Consider the following 25787-nt stretch of genomic DNA (forward strand, 5'->3'; position numbering starts at 1 on the left):
GAGAATGTTCATAGGTTAATATTGTTTGTGAGGGTGGGATATGTGATTGAAATTTTTTCCTTTTGTTATTCTATATTTCTGTTTTCCCAGAGTGAAGCAAATGGTTTTTTAAAGCTATTAAATTTTTTTAAAATGTGAGTTCTGAGTTTTAAATCTCTGTAGGTACAAGAACATGGGAATTTAAATTAAATAAATATATGAAATATTAACATAAACATTGTACTGTTCACAATAATTCTTCAAAAGCCAGTTATTAGTGAAATAATACTTTGAATATTTAGAAAGACTAGGTAAGTGTGTGTTAATGTTTGTGTATCTCATCACAAAAAGGCCTATTTAAGAGCAACATAGTCTCAGTCTATATTAATAATTTAGAAAAATGGGATTTAAACGTAGTTGAGTTTTTGAGTCTTCTAAGGCTATTGGTTGGTCCTGCAAGCAGTTAAAAGCACTTTATATATAAAACACTTAATATATAAAAGCACCTCATACTTCCATTCTGAAGGATTTCCTTCAAGTTCACAGTCAATTTCACATCTGAGATCACATATTTCTTCTTCCAGACATTGTTTGGTTCCCAAACTGATTTTGATGTTCTTTGTCAGTATCAGGGAAACCAGGGATCTGAGTGACAAAATGACCTGTGCACAGTGTTTTGGTTTGCAGCCAAAACCAGACTGGCTTTAAGTCAGAAATAGAGCCAAGGGCTTTCTCTCCTCCATCAATAACTTGCAAACTCTACTGATCATTCCCAAGAGTATATGATACATATTATACACTGAATGTATTAATATGATTTTGCTTTTGGTTTAAAATGACAAGAACGTATTCCCCCAAGTGGTTGGAATACAGATTTTAAGTTTAGAATTAATAAAGGATTAAAAATCTAAGACACATACATAAGAACACAACTTATCCCTATTGTAATAGTAAAATTAACGGAGAGATGAAAATGAGGGGAAGTCCATCCAACAGCAAATGCTATCGCAGGAGTCAACAGGCTCAAACCTCTAGCGATAGAGAGCATTGGACAGAAGCAACAAAGAGGCAAGGGGCCTGAAGGGACCCTTCATGATCAGGAGCACAACCACACACAAACCCATTAAAAATGAACAACAACAATAACAAAAACAAACAAACAAACACTCAGCCAAAGCCTGTGTGTGGACACCAGTGATGTGGCCAGCACGCAGCGGAACAAAGGCCGATGAGCAACAGGGTGGAACCCCAAACAACCGAGAGGCACATAACATGTGAAGGGCAAAAGTGCAGGAAATTGAGAAAAGAAGGAGAGGTTTAATCCTGGAGAGTGTTTAGAGGTGAGTTAAGAAAAAAAAAAAAAACTACATATAAGTAGTCTGTTCAGTTCCAAATGACGAGCTCTTGGATTTAGTCTTTGTTCCACAATTCTTTAAGAAAACCCCAGCTGGGCTGATGTTTGATTTCTTCACCTCTTTAGCATATCTCGTCTTGACCAAATGGAGAGTTTGTTTCTTAAGGTATGAAAGAGGCAAACACCATGGTAGCCTTATTCCTAACTGTGTGATAAAGTCCAAGATTGTTAAGTTTGAGGGTCCCTTCCCCCTAAACGCCTGTCTCTTAGCACCCTTGGTCCAGTACTGTAGACAGTGGCATGCTGTAGGAGTTTAACCATGGGCTCCTCAGGGCTGGGTCTGAGGAGGATGCACTGGTGGTAGTGTTGCTCTTCCCAAGGTGTGAATACACCAGCCAAGCCAAGCTGAGCTCCAGCCCCACCTTGCTGCAGATGGAGCTGTGGAGGCCCTGCTCTGCCGCTAAAGCCTCTCCAGCATTTCCCCATACAGACATGATGGATGCACCCTCAGAAGCACACGGGATAGTAAACATGACCACGTACTAGAAAGTGATCATTTGGAATGCTCGTCGTTTATGAACTTACTCATCACACAGGGACAAAACTTAATCTTTAATGGTGGCTATGCTTAACAACTGGCTTGCCAAATTAGAGAAAATAGAACAATTGTGATCTTGTGAGCTCAATAATCATGTAATATACTGCTATTAGCAGATAAAGGCTACTATCTACCCTTCTACACACACTTTCATATCCACAAAAAAGAAGACAAGTTTGGGCCCATCTCTCCTCTACATCTTCAGCAAGTTATCCTTATCCCCACCCATTTCTGTGATTCTCATGCTCATGATTGGCTATTTGTTTTTTAAGACCTAATAGGCCTGAAAAGGTGCCCCCTTTTTCACAATTTCAAGACTGGGGTGGCATTGAAGTTGATCCTACCTACACTGTCTTACTATTTCTTTGGTTTTTCCATCAATGTCCCCCAGGGTAGGAAGCCTGACTTGGTTGTATACTAAAGTCTAGTACCAGGGCTCTGCAAAGTGCTGCAGGCGTGAGGCAGCAACTGGAAGGCCAGGGAGTGAGTTTGCCTCTGACGTGCCCTTCTCCAGGGCTCTCAGAAGTTTAGTCAGTGTCAACAGAGCAAGGGCTTTTGGATTCATATTATTTCCCAATGAAAGCCTCAGAAAAATCTATTGGCAAACTGGTTTGTTTGGATGGTAGTTTAGGGAAAAGCATTTCTCCAGTTCCTCCCAGCTCAGCTACTCCTTGAAGACCTCTGAATCCTAGAGGCTGCATGGAGATGAGGGTGGAGACCTTATTGCAGCACAAGATCACAAAAGCTGCAAATGTAAGCCTGAGAAAACTGTCTCTGAGAACAAGGAATAAGGCTGTGGGCACCACAGACATCTGCTTTCTGTTCATTTCCCCACGTGTAAGATGGACAGGCTGTAAATTCTGTAGATAGCTTGCTGCAATCGAGGAGAGAGACGTTCAGGGAAATCACACAGTAGTGGTACTAGGATTCCGAGCTGCTCCCAGGCAGAATGTATCTCTAATTAAGCCCGGCTGGATTGCTTTCATGCTCCCACGAGGCTGGCTTCCCTGAGGGCTTTACCAGTTTGTAAATTGAAAAACCTATTTGTTCCATTGCTTCTCAGAGATGTTTGTTTTTCATGGTTTCTTAGAAAGCCTGAGAACATGTCCTGGGATGTCCAAGAAGCCTGTGGGCTACAAGCCAGTGGTACTCAATACTAGCCTATGAGGGATTTTGCTCAAACATCATAGTGAGTCCTGGGCAGACAAAAACCTCTGGGCTTGCATGTCAGGAACCTGAATCTGACATAGTCCTCTCGATGAGACTCTAATCCAGCAGAGAGAACACAAGCCTCGGAGAGCAGATCAGAGCTTCGCTGTCAGCAGCTGGCCTGGTACTGAGCTGGACCACATCCCATGTGCCCTTTCCCTCTCCTGAATTCCAGTTCCCTATCAGCTCAGAGAGCAAATTAATAACCTACAGTGATGTGGGGAAGCCCACTGGGGTCAATTCAGGTAAAGACTCACTCCCCACTGAGCCCATGATCCGTAAGCGCTCAGTCACTTCGTATCCTCTGTCTTCCAGTCAGCAGGAAGATTCCTTTCTGGGCCCTTCTACTGAGGAAAAGTACCCAGGATTCCTGAGAAACTGTGGCTCGTATGCATCACTGTTTTGAAGACTGATTGTGGCCCAGCACACAGGGAGGGCTCCTGGAGGTGATGCTACACAAGAAAGTTCAGGGTGGCAAGAATTCAACACTTTCCTTCCTCAGGCCCAAGAGTCACCAGAACTCACCCTCATGAGAGGGCAGACATCCTAGGGGGCACTGGGTGACACCAGCCCAGCAGAAACACAGCATTAGCGGCATGCCGACCAAAGAATGCTATTTCTCTCCAGAGGACTAGGAAGAGCCATGCTGGGCACGTCTGTCAACCCCAGCTGTTTAGGACAGGGTGACCCTATGACTGGTTTTTTTTCCTATGAGAAACCTTGTAGATCTGGGGAGTACTCCTGGGGAGGCTTCAGAGACAGCTGAAGGGCCTGTTATCAGCAGTAGCAAAGGCTTCATATACGTGACTTTATATACACAGCTTCGTGCTTGTGGTTGCCAGTTCTAAGTACCCATCTGTGTGGTGATGTGTTGTGTGGTGTGGTGTCTGTCTGTCTCCTCTACACCTTGCTTTGGCAGACAGAGTTGAAGCTACAGAGAGTTGAGAAATAGCCGACCTTCCCCATGCTGTGGAGGGGACTGTGGTTCTAACAAGCACCTGATTGCCTTCCCTCAGCTTCAATTTTAAAGACAGGTATAGTTATACCCATAATGCATTAAGGTCTACAAAATGCTTAATACCAACTAGCTCATAGTACAGAAACTATACTTACTAGTCATAAGGTCTTCCTGGATTGGGAAACATTAGCACAATGCATGTACGTGGTAATTTAAGAATATAAATTTGACTTGAGAATTAATTTCCATCAGACATCTGATGGTATAGGGGTGGAGTCTGTGACTATTTCTTGCACTGAATGGAATTTGGTTTCTGACTGGGGAGGTCAGGCCTACACACTGGCAAACACTGGCTGCAGGGCTACTCCGTGCAGCACGAAGACTCTTCTGAGAATCTGAGGCCTGTCTCAGGGAGAGAGCCACACCTGCCCCAGCTCAGGGGACACAGGGCTGCTGCAGGCAGAGGCAGAAGAAAAAGGGCAGCGTGTTTTCTATTTAGATGTGGGTACAAGGCGTGTTGTTTCAGTTCTCAGCTGCCCCACTTTTTTCTTGTTCATCCCATGGAGATAATAATACCTGACCTATTTCAGGCTTGTTTTGACTATAAAAGAAAAATCAATACATATGGAACACTAAGAAAAAAAATAACACCCCACAAATATAAGCTACTGGGATGCACTGTCCTTGGCCCTGGCAGCCCACTCTGGACACGGGAGCAGCTTGCTAGGGTGCTTGCCAGGGCACGTGTGCGATTGCTCTCCGATGCTATCAGAAGTTGTCTTTCACAGAAAGGAGACATGGAAGAACTTGGTAAATTGGGATCTTTGATTTTTTTTTTCTACTTGGCCCCAATTCTGGTAGCCCTCTTGCCAAGTGAAAAAGAGCAAAAAGCTTAAGTGATCTCATAGGCCTTTAAGCTCGGTAACGGCTGGTGTGATCCCCACACCTCAGACATACATGTTCCTGGCTGTGATCATCCACCTCATTACGCTCAGTGTCAGAATGGGTTAACTAGCAGTCACCTGTGGGGTCTGATGAAAACACAAGGTAGGATGGGCCCGGGCAGGGTTAAGGCAAATGAACCGACTGGAGGGGTGGTGTTTTCTAATCACAGATCTGTAACCTCTGGGAGGGTTGCTGGGGGCCTTCCACAGTGCCCTCATTTGCATGTGTATCCTTAAAACATTGTAATCCAGCCTTCCTCTGAGAACAGTCGCAGGAAGGGGTAGACAATTGCTACTTAGTAATGCTCAAGAGACAGCTTTCAGGATACACTTCTCAATACCCAGGAGGTTTTAAATAACATTTAGATTATCCCTTAGGTGCACTTGAGAAATGAATGGAGCCTCAGTTTTCAGAAACATCTACCCGCTGCTTCTCTCTGGACGTCAGTTATCTTCCGTCACCAGCACTGGCAGTCACACTTCCTGTGACCACGGGCATTGTCTGTCTAGTAGTAGTCGCCACCTGAGGCCATCAGGCACTTGAAGACTGGCGACTGAGGCATCGGAACTAAAGTTTACACTTGATTTCATTGTAACTACTTAAAATATATATGACAATAGCCTCATGTGTTTAGGGGCTGCTGTGCTGGACAACAGTATACAGCCTGAGTGAAACACATCCCAGGCTGTATGAAGACAAGGTGAGAAGGTAGGGGAAAGTAAAGAAAGGTCAGTGTGAAGCTCCTCTTCACATTCGGTAGGTCAGCTGATAACCAAGAGAAGGCAGACTCACAAAGGCATCCTCTCTAATTGTCTCCAACATACATTGGCTTTTGCTGTTTTGTCTTTTTTTTTTTTTTTTTTTTTTTTCTGTTTTGTCTTTTATGTAAATTCTGGGATGGGCAATTCTGCACCATATGATTATGACATTTCTGTCATAAACTCTGAGATTTTTGTCCACAGCATTCCCATGTTCCAGGGGCTGTGAGGTGGTGTCTGGTCTTTCCCAGTAAGTGTCCTTGCTCAAACTCTACATAGCAAAAGGAACTTGTTCCTGAACACCTTCATTCATTAGTCTGTGTGCGTGTATGTGTGTGTGTGTGTGTGTGTGTGTGTGTGTGTGTGTGTGTATGTGTGTGTGTATATATGTGTGTGTATGTGTGTGTATATGTGTGTGTGTATGTATGTGTGTGTGTATGTGAGTGTGTGTATGTGTGAGTGTGTGTGTGTATGTATGTGTGTGTATGTGTGAGTGTGTGTATGTGTGAGTGTGTGTGTGTATGTGTGAGTGTGTGTATGTGTGAGTGTGTGTATGTGTGAGTGTGTGTATGTATATGTGTGTGTGTGTATGTATGTATGTGTGTGTGTGTGTGTGTGTGTGTGTGTGTGTATTCCTGAACAGGCTATTTCACAGGTGCTTTATAAGTGCTGATGAAGCAGGCACTTGGTCACTGTCACTTTTCTTGGGTCCCACCCAGGTATAATTAGGGACTTAGTACATGCTTCTTGGTAATGACCCAAAGGATGTTTAGCCTCAGTGGGGCCTACACAGCCATTGCATTTTAAGACTCAAGTTTTCACATTAACGTCTTCCAGAAAACAATGTACTGCTGCCTTTGTAGGACTGACTGGTCATGGGGAGTGGGCTAGGATGGGTTATTTTCGGAAAGGACTCCGGAATTGACCATATATTTTTGAGGTTGAAGCCACCATTATTTGAAAGCTAAGAAAACAGTCTTGAACTCATCAGGTAGTTGGATGATTGGAAGAAAAAGAATGAAGATAATATAAATACATCTACGGTCGCAGTATGCTCAGTAGTGAAGCAGAGAATAAAGATCCTTGTCCACGCAGTAGCAATGCTATGTCCTGTGAAGGTCTAGGAAATACAACTAGCAGCCAAAGAGAAGGACAGCGTATCTAACAGCACTAGCCACTACCCTGTTCCCACTGGTCGCCACCAGCTTCTAGCTGTCTCCCTGAATGTACATACTTTCTAAGACGATTTTTGAAACTCCAAGTTATTCAATCTGGGGCTGAAGATGTAGCTTAGTGGTAGAATACCCATCTCAAATCAATCTTTCGGGTAAGGATAAACCAAGGAACAGAACAAATGGCTTTTTCTTTTTCAGGAATAGACAGGTTGCCCTCAAGCCCCTGTGTGTTAAGTAAGCACTCTACCACCGAGTCACACATCGAATCCCCTCCCTCTTTCCAAAGGCTAGAGCAAACAGTAATTTAAAGTAGTGATTCTCAAAGTGGGGTTCTAGAAGCAGCTGCCTCAGCCTCACCTGGGACCTTGTTACAATGCAAATTATTGGACCCCACCCTAGCCAGACCTACTCAAGCAGAAACTCTGGGGGTGGGACCCAGCCATCTGCATTACTAAAAAAAAAAAAAAAAAAAAAAAAAAAAACCTCCACATGACTGTGTGTGCAAGAATGTTGAAGAAGCACTGTTTTAAACCAAAATTGAGACAGTTGCACGCAATGAATCTCCCCAAAGTGCCAAGTCTTTCCCAAGTCTATAAATAAGGTCCGAACAAGCCCTAAATACTAACAGTCCCCACTTCTGAGAGCTGAGCACACCTCCCCTCTACTCTCCAGGAGGCTCCGGCTGGGGTGGGCTGATGCTTCAAAGCTGAGCCCCACAAACTCATCTGCTTCCCAGCAGGAGATACAGAAACATAGAAAGGGAGACAGGGGAAAAGGATACTGAAAATCTTTGAATTAATAGATTTCACTGAAATCTATCAATTTTAATTCTGCTCGTTTTGAAACAAACCCAATACCTAGTACTTTCAAATCATCAGCAAAAGAAAATGCTTAATTAAAAATAAATCTTTTCAGGGCATTGCTTGCTGGCGGTATAGCTCTGCATGTATTGACAGAGGGCAGCACCTGGAACATGCATGGTTGGCCTATGTGCCCACATGCTCAGTTCCTAGCTCCTTGACCCTCCCCCACACCCGACCTTGCAACCCATGAACTCTTATCTTTTCGTCACAAACACAAGCACAATTCCATACTGTAAGGGGGAAATATTGAGACCTTAGTTGTCCAAAGACCTGAATGTTTTCAAATTCTGTTTGACGGTGTGAGACAGACTTATTTTTTCTACCCCGAGAAGGAAGACAGCCCTAGAGGCCAATATCATTTTCGGATATCTCCCACCACAAGACAAACATCCATGCAAAGAAAATACCAACTCCCCTCGGTGGTAACTTTTCTCACTTCAGATTGCACCTCTCATCACGACCTCTTCCACCCACATAGTCATGTGCCATAGCAGTGCAGACTGTCTCCAACATTTCAAAGGCTCAAAAGCTATTTTTAAAGCCAAAATACAATCTAGGTTGCTCTTGTATAAGACACTTTTTAAGGAAAAGAAAGAAATAACACAGCAATTTCTATGTATGTGGGCAGTTAGCCAACTCACCAAAAGATTGAATGCAGCTGTCGATCAGATCATCCAGGCTGGCTCCTTTGGTCAAATGTCCCAGGGACACCATCATTCGGAACTGGGTGATCTGGGCCAAGCTAGGCTGGGCAGGGAGAGGGCCGTTGACTGATTTGGCCTCTAGTCTTGCTTTAGGGCCAGCTCTAGAGCCATGGGGAGGTTTCCTGCCGGGAAAGAGAGGTCCAGGTTAGGATAGACGGAGCAGCTGGGGGTCTCGCTGGCAGCTCTAGGCTCTGAAGACAGAGGGAAGAGGAGCCAGGGCAATGAGTCCCTGAAGCCGGGCTGGTAGAAGGCACACCCCTCCCACTTGTCAGGCAGAAGCACTGAACGGACTGGTTGGCTGTTAAAGAGACATCTCGCCAGCAAATGACAAGGTGAGATTCCAGAGCAGCAACAGCTTTCTCCCCACTGGTGGAAGGACTACTCCATGCTGCCGTCTCTCTTTCAGAAGGGGAGAGGCAGAGGGAAAACTGTACCCTGGCAGCCCTTAGTTTCTAGCTGCTAGGCTACTGCCTTGGGGTCTGAAGGACTGGTTCAGTTGGCCTCATTTTCAGCTAGTTTCATTCATTTGAGCAATGCCTAAGATGCTGAAGGGCAGGGGGCCTCTGAAACACCTTTAAGAGCCTTGCAGGAGAACTCAAAGACTCCAGGGTGGGGAGAAAGTGGGGGTTATTATAGTGGTGGCATTTAGATTTCTCAGCCATCTCTGCTTCTCTTACAAGTCTTGGTTGGTTTTAATGAATAGTTTCATTTTTGATAACACAAGAAATCACTATGAATCATTTAGACCGGTAAACATTCTATCAGGTCCTTACTTGGGTCCTTAATGAAGAGAAGAAGGGTGGAGGGGTTGACTCTGAGCTGAACTACCTGCTCTAGAACTGAATGTAAAATAGCTGTTTGCGCCTGGAAATGGCTTAGGAGTCTGGTGCTTTTGCTTAGCTTTAGTGGGCATGACCTAGTTGATACAAGCCACTCTGCAAAGTGTCTCATGTAGTGTGTTTTATTTCCCTCTGTTAAAAAACACCCAGAGACCCGCATCTATAATCTTTGCAGGTTCACTAATGAAAGGTGTTGTTGCTGATCACTTTTGGGGCACGTACTTAGGTCTCCTTTTCCTGTTGCACCTTTGGCTAAATTATAGTGCGCTGTCAAAGAAGAAAAGCGAAAAACGCTCTAGAACCATAACACATATTAGACGCATAAACCGGCATCCATTAGCCAAGTACTTAGTCCATGAGTAGGACACTGCAGTAGGTCAGGGGAGACCACAGCGAGATAGACTTTGTAATTACTCTGTAAATTATACCACATGCCCAGTGCATGTTAGTTATTCTTGTATAAAAGCATCAGGAGTTCCTTCATACACACAGCTCGAGTAGGAGAGCCTAAACGAGTCAGTGAGTGTAACCACATAACGGCTAGGCCAATGTCCAAAGAGTGCGGAGGGCAAGAAGCATAATGTTCTCTGAAGAAGGAAAAGCACTTTCCAGGGACTGTGCGGAAGATGTGCCCTGACAAGGTAAAAGCTTCACCCAGAAGGGGCCAACCATACACTTATAAAAACAAACATCAAATAAACTAACCAACAAAACACCACCCTGGGCACCCCTGGGTTTGGAGAAATCAGCTTGCATAAAGACAGTACTCTGAACATGGGCCACACCATACAGCCAGACTCCAGGGGAACACCCTGGTCCTACCAGTTCTGTTCTAACTTCAGAACATCAGTCTGTGGTGGACATGGGGCTCTGTTACAAACTGAGGTGGGACCAATGAAGCCTAGTCACTCTGGTTACCGGGGAACCTGCTAGTCCAAGCCACTGATTTCCAAAAAGGATCAGGTTGGGGCTGCAGAACTCCATCGAACTCTTGGCCACCACTGATTTTTATTCAGGCCCCAAGAGTCAGATCAGTGTGTGAGAACAAAATGATAATCTAAAAACAGTAACAGCTCTCACAAATTGAGTTTCCATTTTCCAACCACACTGTGCTGGGATCTGCATTGTGTCTGAAGCTACAGCCCAGAAAGATGCTACCATTTGATGTGGAAACTGAGTCCTAAACATTCTGAGGCTGTGCATGTGGACTATCTCAGGGGACTAATACCTGGAGTCTCCCTGGCTTTATTCATCTAATTGGCATTTGGGGTGGGGGCTATATGCTTATAACCACACTGGAATTGTTGAGTAGATTGTCAAGAGACTGAAAGGGTTTATTCAATGTACAACAAAAGCCAGCTCCTTCAGAAAGATGGCTGATAATGAAAAGGTGGCATCTCAGTTCTTACTTGCTCAGCAGGTCCCTGGAATGGTCCTTAGCACCTGAGAGCTGCCCAGTCTCTACACAGTCCTTCTCCAAACATCCACAGATAAACGAGAGAGCTATGTTTGGCCTCAAGTACAGAGAAGGCCAGCAGCTAGCTTTCTTGGCACTGTGCCACACTTCCTAGCTAGGCTCCCTTCCCTTCCTACAAACTGTCACAACTATCCAAACCTGGTCCAGTGCTGAGAGATTCAGGCATGGAGGAACAGGAGAGAAAGTGTTAAAAGCCCAGGGCGCCCTGTGGGCTGCAAACTCTCCTTCTGCCCAGTCTCTTGACTGCTTGCCCTGGAAAACTCTCAGAGTAGTCTAGGGTGGCCTAGAACTCTCTACCTTCAATCAGCCTTCTGGTGCTGGAACTGCAAGCATGCCTCATCCCACCTGGCTAAAAAGCAACCCTGCCACCCCACTAGGATGCAGGGAAAGGAAATAAAAGAAATATCTTACATTGTTTTCTTTCATAATGCTAGGGACCACATCCAGGCTTGTCACATGCCAGGCAAGCCTCTTCGCTGAACTACACCCCCAGCACCTGCCCCCTTCCACCTTTCCTCTCTCCCCACCTCCTGGTGGAATGGTTATAGACAAGGATTTATACCAGTGGTTCTCAACCTTCCGAATGCTGCCACCCTTTAATACAGTTTCTCGTGTTGTGATGACCTCCAACCCTAAAATTATTTTGTTGATACTTCATAACTGCAATTTTGTTACTGTTATGAGTCGTAATGTAAACATATGACATGCAGGATATCTGATACATGACTCCAGGAGGTTCAGGACCCACAGGTTGAGATCCGCTGATTTAATACAGTGCTCTATTATAGGAAGTTTTGAGAGCGTTTTATCCATCCACAGAAGGCACAGCTGCTAACTCTACAAAGGCATATTTTAAAGGGCAGTAGCCACACGTTTCTAGTTTAACTTGAGAATTAAATAAAACAAACCAACAACAAAATCTTGAAAGAAACACATTAACTTGAAGATGTTTTCTCAGTTCTACAGTGGTTAGCTCTCCCTCCCCCAACACACTCCCAGAGCCTGCTGAAGGAAGTTTGAACTGGTTTGGGGGACTTGGTCTCCAGGCACAGATATCCCCAGGACAAAGGAGGAACAAGGGAGAGTGGAGACATCGGTGATCTGCTCAGAGTTGGAAAGGCGGCTTTCGTTGGCCGCTTCTGCCCAGGGCGCCTTCCAGTCCTGCCCCACGCCTGCCCACAATACGGTTAATTTGATGGACAGATCCACTGCAGGGTAGCGCAAAGAAAGGTGGAGGACACTCGGATGCACGGCCCGGCAGGGAATTAGAATGGACATAATGACAAACATAGGTCGGTCATGGTGACCTCACATCTGCGTCCACATGAAGGGCATTGTGAAGGGCACAACCCGATCGGCCCCAACCAAGGCGAAGCGGTGTCCAGGCAGTTGAGGGTTCCTCGTGCTTTGAGGGCAAATGTCAAATTCCTTGACCACCTAAGGCCCTCATCGCTTCCAGGAGCAGGACTGTTCATAGACGCTCTTTCTTCACTTTCTGTCATCCCAAGACTCCCCCAAACACCTCTCTAGAGTATGGGCGTAGGAGCGCAGGCTCGCAGACCACTGATTTGGAAACTTTTTTTTTTTTTTATTCTCAATGGCAGCCAAGCCAGGCCACCTCCGTTTGCAGCCATTTCTGCGGGTCACTCCAGAAAGGCCCGGAGAGACCACCAGGTGGCGCTTCCTGCTCCCCGCGCCCTCAGCAGGTGCCAGGGGCTCAGAAAGTATGCGAGTGGGAGTTCCCGGGGGTGACCTGCCGAAGAGCATCCAGAAAGGCCCACTGTTGTGGGGCGCTGGGTAGGTGAAGGCTTGGGCCCAAACCACTCCAGATCTGGCCAGGCGACCTGTGGCGAGCCTCGCCACCCCAGCGGCCCCGACTCTGTCTTCCCTCCTGGCCCAAAGTGCTGGGCTCCAGGGGTGTCTGCCTCACGCCTATTCTCCCCCGACGTCAGTCTTGACCTGGCTCCCGGGTCTACCTCTATGGTCCACCCCGGGAAGCGATTCTTCTCGGAACCAGTCGCCTGGTCCTCTGATCCCGCTCCTTACCCACTTGGAGAGGACCGCAGGGGACACTGTTCAGCTATCACTCCCCACTAAAGATGCCGAGCTCCCCGAGGAGCCACAGCTACTCACCGCGGAGCCTCTCTCGCCTTGCCCAGGGTGCCCATGGCCGCGGCGCGCTGCGCTCCTGGAGCCGTCTCACCTGGAGCGGCGGGACCGGCTCGGCGGGGCGCGGCGCATCCCTCGGCCGCCGCCGGCCCTCGCAGCCCGGCGCCGGCCACTCTCGGAGCCAGGCGAGCCGACCCAGGCGCACCCGCAGGCACAAAGTTTGTGCGAGCGCGCTCCCTGCGCTCGCTCCCGCGCGCGCGCACACTCCCTCGCACCAACCACCTGACAGGCGCTGATGTTATCATCAGGCTGGAGGAAACGTGGGGCGCCCTCAGCTCTTCTTCGAATCCTGCCCCCACTACTCGGTAGCGCCCTGATGAGGACCTGCGCAGCCTTCGCTTCCTTCGCCCGGGTCATTCATCTCTCCCAGCCCAAGGGTTAGGTCCGAGGGGTCGGAGTGAGCGGCCCTGAAACTGACCCAGCTAGAACCTTGCAGAAGAGTTGCCTCCACCCAAGGCCACGGGTCCTCTGGGGGTTGTACCGAGACCCCTTTCCGGATCTCAGGGCTGTCTTGTATGTATCAGTGGGGGTGTACAGTTGGGTCAGGGCAGGGAAGGCAGAAACCCCCTAAACCTGCGCACTTAGTTAGTTCTCTTTGGCACGTTTTACAAGAGAGGACATGGGTGTGTGCACTGCATCCTAGAAGAGGTGGTGGGTGTGGAGGTGAGCTCCGGAGGAGTGATCCATGTCGAGTGAGAGACAGCTGCTTGGAGTCTGTGGGTGTGGGATACCAGCGGAACCAAGCGAGGGATGGAAGGTTGGGGGAGGGGGCTTTCTGGCTGTGCCAGTGTGCCAGCAGACGTGGCCAAGAGGGGAAACCTACCAACTACCTGTCTGAGGCATGGCAACGTTAGTAATAATGGCAGCTAGTGGTGATCCAGTGCTGAGCTACCTGTTTCCCACACATTACCTCATTTAAGCCACCCCTCCAAATGCAAAGAGGTCACTACTTAAGGTTCAAAGAACAGTAGGTCTCATAGCCAGTAACCAGAAAAGAGAGGTGGCCCAGACTCAGATCTGCCTGGCGCCTCTAAGTCCCTGTTGGACTGGCCTAATAACACACTCCTTATTGTTATCACATCCCATAATCTTCCCAGCCACAAAGTCCTGGACCTTAAGAACTCCTTTTGCTGTATCTCATACATTCCTTCATGTTTATGTGCCATGTTGTCCTAGAAAAAGAACTGAGGATCATTTACAAGAATACATAACCTACAAAAATAAGTAAAAATAAGTATGTGTGTGTGTGTGTGTGTATAGTGTGTGTATTTGGGGGGGGGGAGGCGAGGATAAGGCTGATAAAATGGGGCCAAAAAAGAACATTATTCTGAAAATCATGTGCTAATGTATACGTACGCATTTGGAAAACAGAATCCAATATATACTTGCTTCAAGTGGACCAGTCAAGGAGTCAAGTCCAAGAGGGAGGCCTGTTCTAAAATTTACTCCCTTACGTATGAAAGACACCCATCCCCCCCAAAAAATGTATTTCAAAAATCTGCAGTTCTTGTCACAGATACTGGGAAGAAGTTTCTCCTGAGGATGCTCCTGAGCATTATTAGGTGATGACTGCCTCAGGGTCATGCAGGATAATGGCAACAGTGTGCAGGCTGGTGCCAGTGAGTGAAGTCCTGATGAAGCAGAAGTGGGGGCCTCGCCTTGCTTTTTCATAAGGAGGGAATACCTATGGCAGCTCAAGGAAGCACTCACCCGAGACCTCCCATGTTTCTTCTGTCTACTACCTGAGTAACCTGCCTTCCCTAACCTAAAAATCATGCCGGCCCCATCTCCCTCTTCATCTCCTGCCGTGTGCTAGTCTCCTGGGCACTCGGACCACTTCTAACTGGAGACCGAGAGTCTGCTCTTTCTGTACCCCATCTTACCCCTTTTCACTGCTGCTTCAGCCTTCCCAATCTGGTACTGTCAGTGCCTCTGTGGCAGTCAGGATCCATCTGGTCTTTCTTCCCAGACTCTGCAAGGTCAGAAGAAGTCCTCTTCTTACTCAGGAGTTCCTAATGAAGGTCCACAGACCCTTTACTCAGATGAGGGACTGAGGGTGTGACATCTTTGCAATTGTATCCACTTTTTGTGTATGTTTTTCCTGGGGAAAGTGATTTTCCTTTCGTTGGCTTTTCTATATGACCTGCACTTCAGTGAGGTGTTTTCATTTTCTTCCTTGGCTTCAACAAGACCCACAGGATTCCGTTGAGTATCTACACTTAGTATCTAATGGAGTCACATTTCCCTCTATTGCTCCCTATACTTATCCCCTCCTCTCTGTCTCCAAAACCACAAACTGGCATGTTTTCCCATCGTCCCTCACCAGGACATGTGTCATAGACTTATAACCGGCCTTCCTAATTTTGAGATTTCCTTTCTCTGATTTTTTTTTTTTTTAGGTCTTTCCCATGGTTATATTATCATGCTATTTCTCAGCTTCCTGACTTTAGGGATTCCCCATTACCTAGAAAATAAGGTTTGGACATCATAACCTTGTGCACCTTCATGGCTGGACCCTCATGTCTAGTACCTGACTTCTTAGGTTGAACTGTGATCACTCCTGATAATTGCTCCTTGCTGTACCCTATAAAGCAGTACATGTACTTATAAGCTTGCTGCTGCCTCCCATCTTGCCTTGCCTGGTAAACACAACGTGGAGCTATACCCAGGTTATCTAGAAAATCAGGTCACCCTAGAGGGCAGACATGGATACAGGGTGTACACACCTCTCTTCAGACCTGACCTGATGACCGGCCATGCTTGGGGAATCTATATGGCATTGTCTAAGACTTAATCATCCTTTGAAGATGTAATTACTAGAGGCCTCCCTCGTGTCAGATGCTGTTCTTGCTACTTGGCGTCTGGGAGAGAACAAGACAGGCAAGGTCCTTGTGTTCATGAGCTCACATGTCCAGCATATGGACAGTAACCAAGTCAGCAAATAAATGAACATATAAACATGCTGCAATTTTAACCCTCTCCTGTCCGGGGACTGCCAATTCAGGGCCAGGATACCTCTATCCTCATGGAGATACGTCGAAGTGTCCCAGTGGAGGCTTCCTCCTCATGGTCCCATGTCCCAGTCAAGAGCTCATGGGCCTGTAAAACAAGGCCAGTGTACAGGGGCATTCAGCTCCAGAGGAGAGTGAAGAGATGAGAGTGGAATGGAGTCAGGTTACAGCATGCTTTGCTGACCATGGTTCTGTCCCTGAGGCAGGGATACTTAGCCTCATTATTTGTGTGACTGTGATGGTTGTTCTACAGTTTGTTTGTTTGCTTGTGTGTATATTTACGCATTGTGTGTCGGCCTGGTGTCTTCGGAGAAGAGGGTGTTGAAGCCTGTGGAACTAGTTATGAGTACTTGTGAGCCATTGTGTGGGTGCTGGGAACCAAACTCAGGTCCTCTGCAAGAGTACTAAGTGCTCCTAACCACTGAGCCATTGCTCAGGCCTTTGATTCATGGGTTTTTATTTTATTTCTTGGCTTCTTAATTTTTTTCATATAATATATTTTGATTATATTCTTTCCCCTCTCCCAACTCATTCTAGAACCTACCTTACTCTACCCACCTAAATTCATGTTTTTCTCTCCACTAAAAAACAAAACAAAACAAAAAGACAAGAAATAACAAAACAAAGAAGCACACAAAAACCATGGTGTTTATTTTTGTGTTGGCCATCTACTCCTGAGCTTGAGGCCTGCTCTAGAGTGTGGTTATTATTACTCAGGGCACTCTGCTGGCAAAAACTGCTCTTCCTTCTCCCGGGAGGTATCAACTGCAAATAGCTTCTTGGTTGGGGTCAGTGTTTGTACCCACTTCCCCTTCTCTGTCCTGAGATCTTTCTCCTGCTTGAACTTGTGCAGGTTTCTGTGCGCTGTCACGGTCTCCATAGGTTCCTATGTGCATGAGCTTTGCTGTGTCTGGAAGACACTCTTTCTTTGGAGTTATCACTATCCCTGGTTCTTACAGTCTTTTCACCTCTTTCACATAGATCCCTGAGCCGTGACAGGAGGACTCTGATAAAAAGACTGGATTTAGAGCCGAGTGCTCCAAAGTGTCTCACTCTCTGCACGCTGTCACTTGCAGACCCATAAGCACAGTACATTCTCTCCTGTGGCTCACCTCAGACCAAGGCTAGGAGGGCATCTCTGTGTGAGAGGTTCTCCTTTGCTTCTGTCTTTCAGACCTGGGCTTAGAGTTGAACATTGTCCTTGTGTCCATCAGAGGCCTCCCAGGAAGTCTCTATCTGGAGGAGGGCTTGGGGAGCTCCAATGAGCAGAGGTGTCTTCTCCAAAGAAGAGTTTTGTTTGATAGTTTGTATTTAAACAGATCCTGTATAGCCCAAACTGGCCTTAAATTTGCTTGTACCTGAGGATGACCTTGAACTTTGAACTTCTGAGCCTCCTGCCTCCATTTCCAGAGTGCTGGCATTACAGGCACCAACCAATATACCTGGTTCATTCAGTACTGGTTTATCCAGAGCTCATTCATGCTACACAATCATTCTACTAACTCATCTATTCCCAAGTCTTCAATGGGGGTTTTATGAAGGCCATTACATTGTATTTTGTTAGACCACTCCAAGTCAGATCCTAAATGTAGAAACCTGTTCTTGTTTTTAGCTGCTTTGAAGATTGCTGTCTGATTCTGTGAATTTCTTTACCAGAGTCTGGCAAATTGTATTTATTTATCCTACGAGCACATAGGCAGAAACAGTGTCTCTAAATAGTCTCAGCTTTGATTTGAGTATCTTTTAGGATGCTAACACAATAAACACATGATAATGCAATACACTGTACTACAATATGAAGAATAGAATACTATATATAATATGATACCATACCATACCATAGCATACCGTATCATAGAAAAGGTCTCATGATGTCTATTTCTGGAGAGAGAGAAAACTTCCTGGAGAGGAAGAAGAGATGAGGGCTGGGAGCTGACTTCTGCTTTAGCAGGCACACACACCTCTGTACAGGTACGGGTACAGGTATGAGGATGTGGGAGAAGTGCCCCTCATGATACTAACACGGAAAATCCACTTTGTTCAAGCAGCAAATAGTATCACCTTTTCTTACCAATGAATGAATTCACTGGTTAAAAGTATGAGTTGAGAGTCAGACTAATTTGGCTCTCATGCCTGAGATGTCTTAGTTAAGTGACTTTAAGTAAGTTAACATATTTTTCTAAGTCTGTTCATAAAAACGAGTTCAAAAGAGTTTGAAAGAATCATAGCATACAGCATGAACTTTGCCCCGGATGTGATACTGTTAGTGCTTTGACTGCTTCCTCTGTACCCAGGGTGGGTGCTGCCAGAGTGGATGTTCCAACACTCTGCCAAGCACTGTGTTTGCGCCCCTGGACACCTACTCCACTTGTTGGCTGAGGAAGGAAGGAAGGAAGGTCCAGGCTAGTGACACAAAGAGTCAGAACAGTGTCCTGAGCCAGAAGGGAGAGGAGAACCAAGGGGTCATGGGAGATGCTAAAGAAAAGGAACCTGCAGAGGTTAGGGAGAGCCAGTGCTGAATCACAATATCGGGGGACGCCCTACACACACACACACACACACACACACACACACACACACACACACACACACACACACTGCCTGTGTATCAGTCTGCTTCTTCCGGCCTTGGTGAAGGCTGGAAGGTTCTGCATCTTCAAGAGCCTTCTCCACCTCCTCCCATCCTCCCTCCCTGTGTGATTCAATTAGCACACACCCTCGGGTTTGCTACTGGGTGCCTGGGACAGCTAGGACTGCAGAGAGGGCTGAAGGGATTAAAATTCCACACTGGGCCTCTTTCCAGAGGCTGACAGTACAATCTAACAGCAATGATTCCAACGTTAAACCAGTTTGGCCACACGAATACTATTTTTAAAGCTCGTATTGTATACCTCACGGAACTCATTCTGCTTAATCACTTAACACCTGCAAAGGCACACGAGCAAAAGCTGGAAAAAACCAGTTTATAGAAAGATTCAAGTGGCCAGGATCAGCCAAAGGATGTGGTTTTCTGGGTAAAAACAAAACAAAACAAAAAGAAAACCCCAAACTGCTCAATTCAATATACATTTAAAAAGTACATGATAAACACAGTGTTGAAACAAAAACTCCTGGCAATTTGTAGACCAACTTGCATGTGAACAGCAGAGAAAAGCATTGCAAATTAACATGGGAGAAAATTTCTCAGACCGGGTTCATTAGCAGGTGTATCCTTAAGCTCTGTTTTGTGTGTGTGTGTGTGTGTGTGTGTGTGTGTGTGTGTGTGTGTGTGTGTGTGTGTGTGCTGTCTATATACTATATTCATGTGTGCATGTGTCCATGTGCTCATGTGTGGTGGCCAGAAGAGGATGTCAGGTGTCCTGTTGTATCCCCCTCCACCTTATTCCCTCAAGCCAGAGTCTCTCCCTGCTCCTGCTGCTTTTCTTTTTTGGCCAGAGAGTTCCTGGATCCTCCAATGTGCACCCTGAAGCACTGGCCATACAGGTATATGTGCGCCTGTGCCCAGTTTTTACCAGGGCGGTGGGGGCCAAAATTCAGGTTGTAATGCTTGGACGGTAACCCCCTGACTCAGACACATTTCCCCACACTGCTCATGCTTCCGCTTACTCAATGAAACCTAAAGGAGTCAATTTCATACTCAAATATAAATGATTTTACTGCTTGATTTTGACATTGGCATTCTGATAGCCAGTCCCACTGTTCCTGTGCCGAAGTACCTATCCTACTAGGCCTGAGAAGGTCTTTCTTCTTGTTGTTGTTTTCAGTCTGATTCACTGTCATGAGAATAGAGGATGACGTTCTTAAGGGCAGACACTATTCCCATGAAAATACACCTTGGGTTTGAACGATGGTTTTCTATGTGCTTCTTTTGAGCCATCTGGCTTTAGAAGTAGAAAGCGAACTCTGAGTGAGGGCAGTTGTCATGGAGTAGGTACCTGTGTTCTTCATACATAGTGAGTGTCCTACAAGTAATAGAGTCAATGCAAGGCTGGTTTGTGCACATCAGAACTGCATTGTTTAGGGGGGCAAAAATGCTGAACGGTCTGACACAAGAATGAATCAAGACTAGTCTGCGTGACTGCCTAGTGTGCAACTGGTTCAAGCATTTTGGTGGAACTAACTTCTCAATATCACTCCCGCGCGCACACACACACACCCACACACCCCCCCCCCCCACACACACTTCAATGTAAAAGGAAACACTACTATTTTTGTTTGTTTTGTTTCTTTAATTGTTTTCTCCTCTATATTGTTTTAGATAGAAAATGCTAGTGACGTCTTCATTACAGCTTCCCAGTGTGGATGGAGACCAGCACTTGACCAGGTGACAACTAAGTGCTCAGTCATTGCTCTTGCTCGTTAATCAGCAGAAGACATGGCCATTGGCTGTGAGAAGTGTGATCGATGCTGCTATGTGTGATTCACAGAAGCCTCTGAAGTGAGATCTACTCCCAGAGGAGCCGCTACCCAGGCCAGATCTTAATTTGGCCCATGCAGGTGTGACCCCACTGTGCTGTTAGTTGCTGTGACATTGTTAGTTGGTATCTGGGATGGGGGTGTGAAAAGTCTGGGAGAGGCTTATGATGGGCACATGAAATAAACAAGTTCTGTATAATCAATGCTGGTAGCTGTTTAAAAAGACAACCTTGGAGAACTCAGTGTTGCTGTGGCTTTTGCCTGGGAATGGCAAGAGGAAGAAAATGGATGAGTAGACACACAGTAGGAGATAACATCACCAATTTGTTTACCTTAAGACCTCCCCACAAAGCCTCTCCAAACTCAGTGTTCTCATTTTTTTTCCATAAAAAGTCAAACCACATTTTGTAATTACATTGGCATAAAGGTGAATATAATCCAGATTGTGCTCATTATTAAATATTCTTGTTTGTGTGTGTGTGTGTGTGTGTGTGTGTGTGTATGCATGTGTGATGTGTACGCTCTCGTGTATGAGTACAGGAGTCCTGTATGTGTGTGGAGGTCGGAGAAAATCCTTGCTTGCCAGTCCTTCCTTTCCACCTTATTTGAGACAGGGTCTCTTTGTTGTTCACTGTTGTGTAAACTGAGTTAGCTGGCTTCTGAACTTCTGAGCTTGCAGGGATTCACCAATCTCTGTCTCTCATCTTGCCAGAGAGGGGCTGGACTAAAGACAAATGCTCACAATCTTCCTGGGGGCTCTGGGGATTTGAACTCAGGTCCTCATGCTTGGGCAGCAAATATTTTACTCATCGAGTCATCTATCCAGCCCTAACTACCCATTTTGTCTATTTGTAAAAGTAGTGAAATTGAAACACTTTTTGTGGGTGCTGTGATTGCTTTGGGTCCTTGGCCCAGAACCTGCCTGGCAGTAAGACATGCTCCTTCCTGGAAGATTAGATGCTCTCACTTGGTCTCAGAAGAGCTATCATCAGTGGGTTTAGAGAGGAACCACTTTCTGGTCCCCTTGGACTCACAGGAGAAATAAAGAGTAGTTAGTGGGTTATTGGGGGCGGGCATAAACACACACTCTTTTTCACTTTTATGTTTTTATTTTCTTTAGACAGGGTCTCATGAGCCCAGAATGACCTTGAGTTCAGTATAGATCTTAAACTTATTATCTCCGTGCTATCATCCCCCAAATCCTAGGATGACAGGCCAGGGCCCACAAACCTGCATGGTATCTTCTTTAAAATGTGGGCTGTAGCATAGACTTTTTGGAACAATGAATCTATTTTGTAAGACACTGTGATGTGTGTGGGGACCCTAGATATCGAATAGTCATTCAAACTTATAGAACTCCAATGCAAACCATGACCTCTGGGTGATAATGACCTGGGCTCATCAGTTGTCATACATACTCTATTTGGGAGGGGGATGCTGTCCACACGTATGTGTGAAGAAGAAATGATAGTGTTCAACACAATTTTGCCTTGAACCTGAAAATTGCTCTTTAAAAATAAAGTATGTTTTTTAAAAATCCCAACAATCAAAAGATTGAGGTAGGAGGATAGTGAGTTTGAGGCCAGCTTGGGGTACATGGTGAGACCCTGACAACATATAAACAAAGAACCCATCACAATCTGAACAAATTAGAGGCCAAAAATGTCATTAAATACTAGAGACTCTCAGAGTCATAACTACCCTACAACTACCTGCTGGCATACCAGCTCTTAAGTGCTTGTCCTGGATTATGCATATGTGCATAAGTCTCTGTTGTTCCATGTCACACTCGAAGCTGTCATACCAGAGGACCAACCAGAAAGGACATGGCAATCCTTGACTACTGAGGAAAGTCATCCACACCATCAGGCAAAATCAGTAGGAGGCAAAATCAACCCAACAATTAAACCACCAAGGTTGGCTGCATGCTGATTTGCACTGACCTGGGTGCTGTGATGGAACAGAGTATTTTAAAGTAAGTATTTACTTACTAATAATTTATTTTAAATATTTGGTTGTGTCTCCTGGTTTTCTGCTTCCCTCGCCCTCATGAGGTAATGACTCCTGCACATCGGAAGCTGTTCTGAGGAAGGCATGTCTATGATCTCATTCACCCTCACAAAACACTGTGTTGATTTTCAGTTATCATGGTCCCTGCTTTGTCATGGAGGAACTTAAGGCTTGGGGGGGGGGGGCACGTCACTCATCTGAGCACAGCCTGTGAGAAGCAAATCTGGGACACAAGCTAACCACCCCTCTGCTATGGCAGTCACTCATGACAGCTTAGATTCTGCATCCAAAACCTTTGAGCTTGCCGGTCACTAGTCATTAAAAGGTACTTCATAAGGAAAAGGGAGAAGTAACTAGGTTTCAATAGATGGTTGATGAGCCCAGCAAAGTGCTAATTTCTGAACTGTCTTATCAACTAGAAGTTTCTGCCCTGAGCCTCACGGAGATGAGATTCTTGGCTCGCTTACAAACTGTTCCTTGCTCTGTCTCAAGGTCCACGCATCTCTACAATCGCTAAGAAGAATCACTTCTTTTGGCCTTGCCACCAAGTTTTCACTTTCACATAGTTTGAAAAGTGAAAGTAGTAGTGCTCTCGGTGTGCTGTCGGCGTGCTGGCTGGGGGCATGCCAGTGTAACACACCGGTTTCCACAGGGCAGGGAAGTGTGCTGTCGGCATGCTGGCTGGGGTCATGCCAGTGTAACACACCGGTTTCCACAGGGCAGGGAAGGAAGTGCATGCTCTCAGTCTCTGTCTCTGACTCTGTCTCTTTCTCTCTGTGCCTCCCCCTCCCTCTTCATTTTAAAAATCAGATTGGGCCAGAAACATGCTGTTGTTACCACCTCTTCCCCAAGATTCTTCTCTTGAAGGCTTTGGTCTCTCCCAGCAGGAAAAGGGACATTCTTAAGATGAAGTGACTTGGGTCTTAGTCCTTGGGTCTTGGGCCTTTCTAATAACAACCCAAGAAGTTTTACATTTTAAGCTGTATCTGTAACAGGATTTTAGCACTTGCACACCCATACCCACACACCCACATCCACCCTCATCACTCCCACACACAAAGGGGGCAAGAAGAGAGAGAGAGAGAGAGAGAGAGAGAGAGAGAGAGAGAGAGAGAGAGAGAGCATATGCATGCATGTAATTTATTTTTATGACCAAATTGTTACTAGAATTGTGGTCTGGGTCTCAAAGTCTACTTTAAACATGTATGAATATTGTTTTTGAGGTGCTAACACAGTTTCAGATACTTGGCTGACCTGATCCAATTAAAAATACCCACTTAGAATTTTCTGTCCTTTGTCTCCTTATGTTTTCAGCCAAGACCATTCTTTCCCACAACTTAGTGCACTCAGTATCTTCCTCCTTGTTCCTCTGTATGTCCTGCTTGCAGCTTCTGACTCGGATTTGACACCCAGGAGAGGGGAGCCCTCCATCCACTGTCAACCCAGGAGAAGGGAGCCCTCCATCCACTGCCAACCCAGGAGAAGAGAGCCCTCCATCCACTGCCGAGGTGCCTACTTTAAGCCAGAGGCTCTCTTCATTGGCATTCATCCTGACAGTGCCTCGATGCGCTTTTGCCCTTTAGGGAACTTGTGGCTCATTTTTCACTTTTATTTTCTATCTAGTGAGGACACCTGGCCCCTCAGTCAGCTATGCAAGCACACACCAAATCTTTCTCTGCACCACAGCCTCTTCAAAGTGCAATCATGTGGAAGAGCATCCTGGGACAATTGCGCACTGGCAGGACAGCAGAGAGGAGACTGCCAGCGGCAGGCGAAGTGCCTACTTTTTTTTTTTTTTTTTTTTTAAATTTATTTTAATTTATTTTGCAATACAATTCAGTTCTACATATCGGTCACGGATTCCCTTGTTCTCCCCCCTCCCGTCCCCCTCACCTTCCCCCCAACGCCCCCCCCCCCCCCATTCCCATCTCCTCCAGGGCAAAGCCTTCCCCACAGACTGAGGTCAACCTGGTAGACTCAGTCCAGGTAGGTCTAGTCCCCTCCTCCCAGGCCGAGCCAAACAATCCTGCATAGGCCCCAGGTTTCAAACAGCCAACTCATGCAATGAGCACAAGATCTGGTCCCACTGCCTGGATGCCTCCCAAACAGATCAAGCCAATCAACTGTCTCACCCATTCGGGGGGCCTGATCCAGTGTGGACCCCTCAGCCATTGGTTCATAGTTCATGTGTTTCCATTCATTTGGCTATTTGTCCCTGTGCTTTATCCAACCTTGGTCTCAACAATTCTCGGTCATATAAACCCTCCTCATTCTCGTTAATTGGACTCCCAGAGATCCACCCAGGGCCTAGTCATGGATCTCTGCATCCAGATCCCTCAGTAGTTGGATGAGGTTTCGACATGAAACAAGGATGAATTGTCTGCTACTCACATCACCAGGGAGGCTACCCGGAAAACAGGACCCCAAGAAAGACACAGGGATCGCCCAATGACAGAGAAATGGAATAAGATCTACATGAACAGCCTGGACATGAGTGGGGGTAATGAAAGGCGAGGGTCGAGGGAAAGAGAGCTTGGGGGAGCGGGAGATCCCAGCTGGATCAACAACAGAGAGGGAGAACAAGGAATAGGAGACCATGGTAAATAAAGACCACATGAGAACAGGAAGAAGCAAAGTGCTAGAGAGGCCCACAGAAATCCACAAAGATACCCACACAACAGACTGCCGGCAATGGTCGAGAGACAGCCCGAACTGACCTACTCTGGTGATGGGATGGCCAAACACCCTAATTGTTGTGCTAGAAACCTCATCCAACTACTGAAGTGCCTACTTTTTAAGCTTTGCTAAACAGAGGCATGACATGTCGAGGGTCCAAGGAAATGAATTAACTGTGTCTCACGTTAAGTAATCTGGTGAAAAATTACCTCTCTAGCTAAGGCTTGTGTTTTTGCTGTAGTGTCTTGAAGGCAGGGGTAGTTTGAATTGCCTGGAATGAAGAACTGTCTCAGTATTTTAAACGCTGTTAACTTTCCTAAGGGGGCAACCGTCTCAGACCTGGGACAGGTTTCTGAGAGTCAGGAGTGACTCTCCGAGAATTGGATTTTCAGGTCCTGATGTCTCTGGCAGGGGTGGCTCTATCTGAACAGTAAGTGATTGTTGGGTAACTTGAGTAAGACCAAAGTGAAAGGAAAAACCACGTCAAAGAAGTATCTAAAACAAAAGCCCTTTCAGTTCTGGGATTCAGACGTTCACGTTGCACTAAACCAACGCTGCTTATTTGCATAGAGAAGGCACTGACAGCCGCCATTTGGAATCCAGGAAGAACTGCACTTTCACGGACAGGCCAGCCACCATCTAAAGA

The 25787-nt window shown here is 46.2% G+C and overlaps 1 protein-coding gene across 2 annotated transcripts in view; it reads right to left on the minus strand.

The window, feature by feature from the left end:
- The window catches only part of Rasgrp1 (RAS guanyl releasing protein 1), a 65833-nt gene extending 52670 nt beyond the window's left edge, over positions 1–13163 (minus strand). The window contains exons 1-2 of one of the 2 annotated variants that reach the window (XM_052723310.1): positions 12993–13163; positions 8481–8665 (exon numbers count right to left, since the gene is read on the minus strand). In XM_052723310.1, coding sequence (XP_052579270.1) covers positions 8481–8665; positions 12993–13027 — 220 coding nt within the window. In that variant the 5' untranslated portion in view covers positions 13028–13163. Of the gene's footprint in view, positions 1–8480; positions 8666–12992 lie in introns of those variants that run through there. The other variant, XM_052723311.1, reaches the window with a different exon arrangement.
- Between the last annotated feature and the right edge of the window lie 12624 nt (positions 13164–25787).

This window comes from Peromyscus californicus, unplaced genomic scaffold (genome assembly GCF_007827085.1).
Source record: "Peromyscus californicus insignis strain IS unplaced genomic scaffold, ASM782708v3 Scaffold_7__1_contigs__length_154581171, whole genome shotgun sequence".
In the NCBI taxonomy this organism is placed as follows: Eukaryota; Metazoa; Chordata; class Mammalia; order Rodentia; family Cricetidae; genus Peromyscus; species Peromyscus californicus.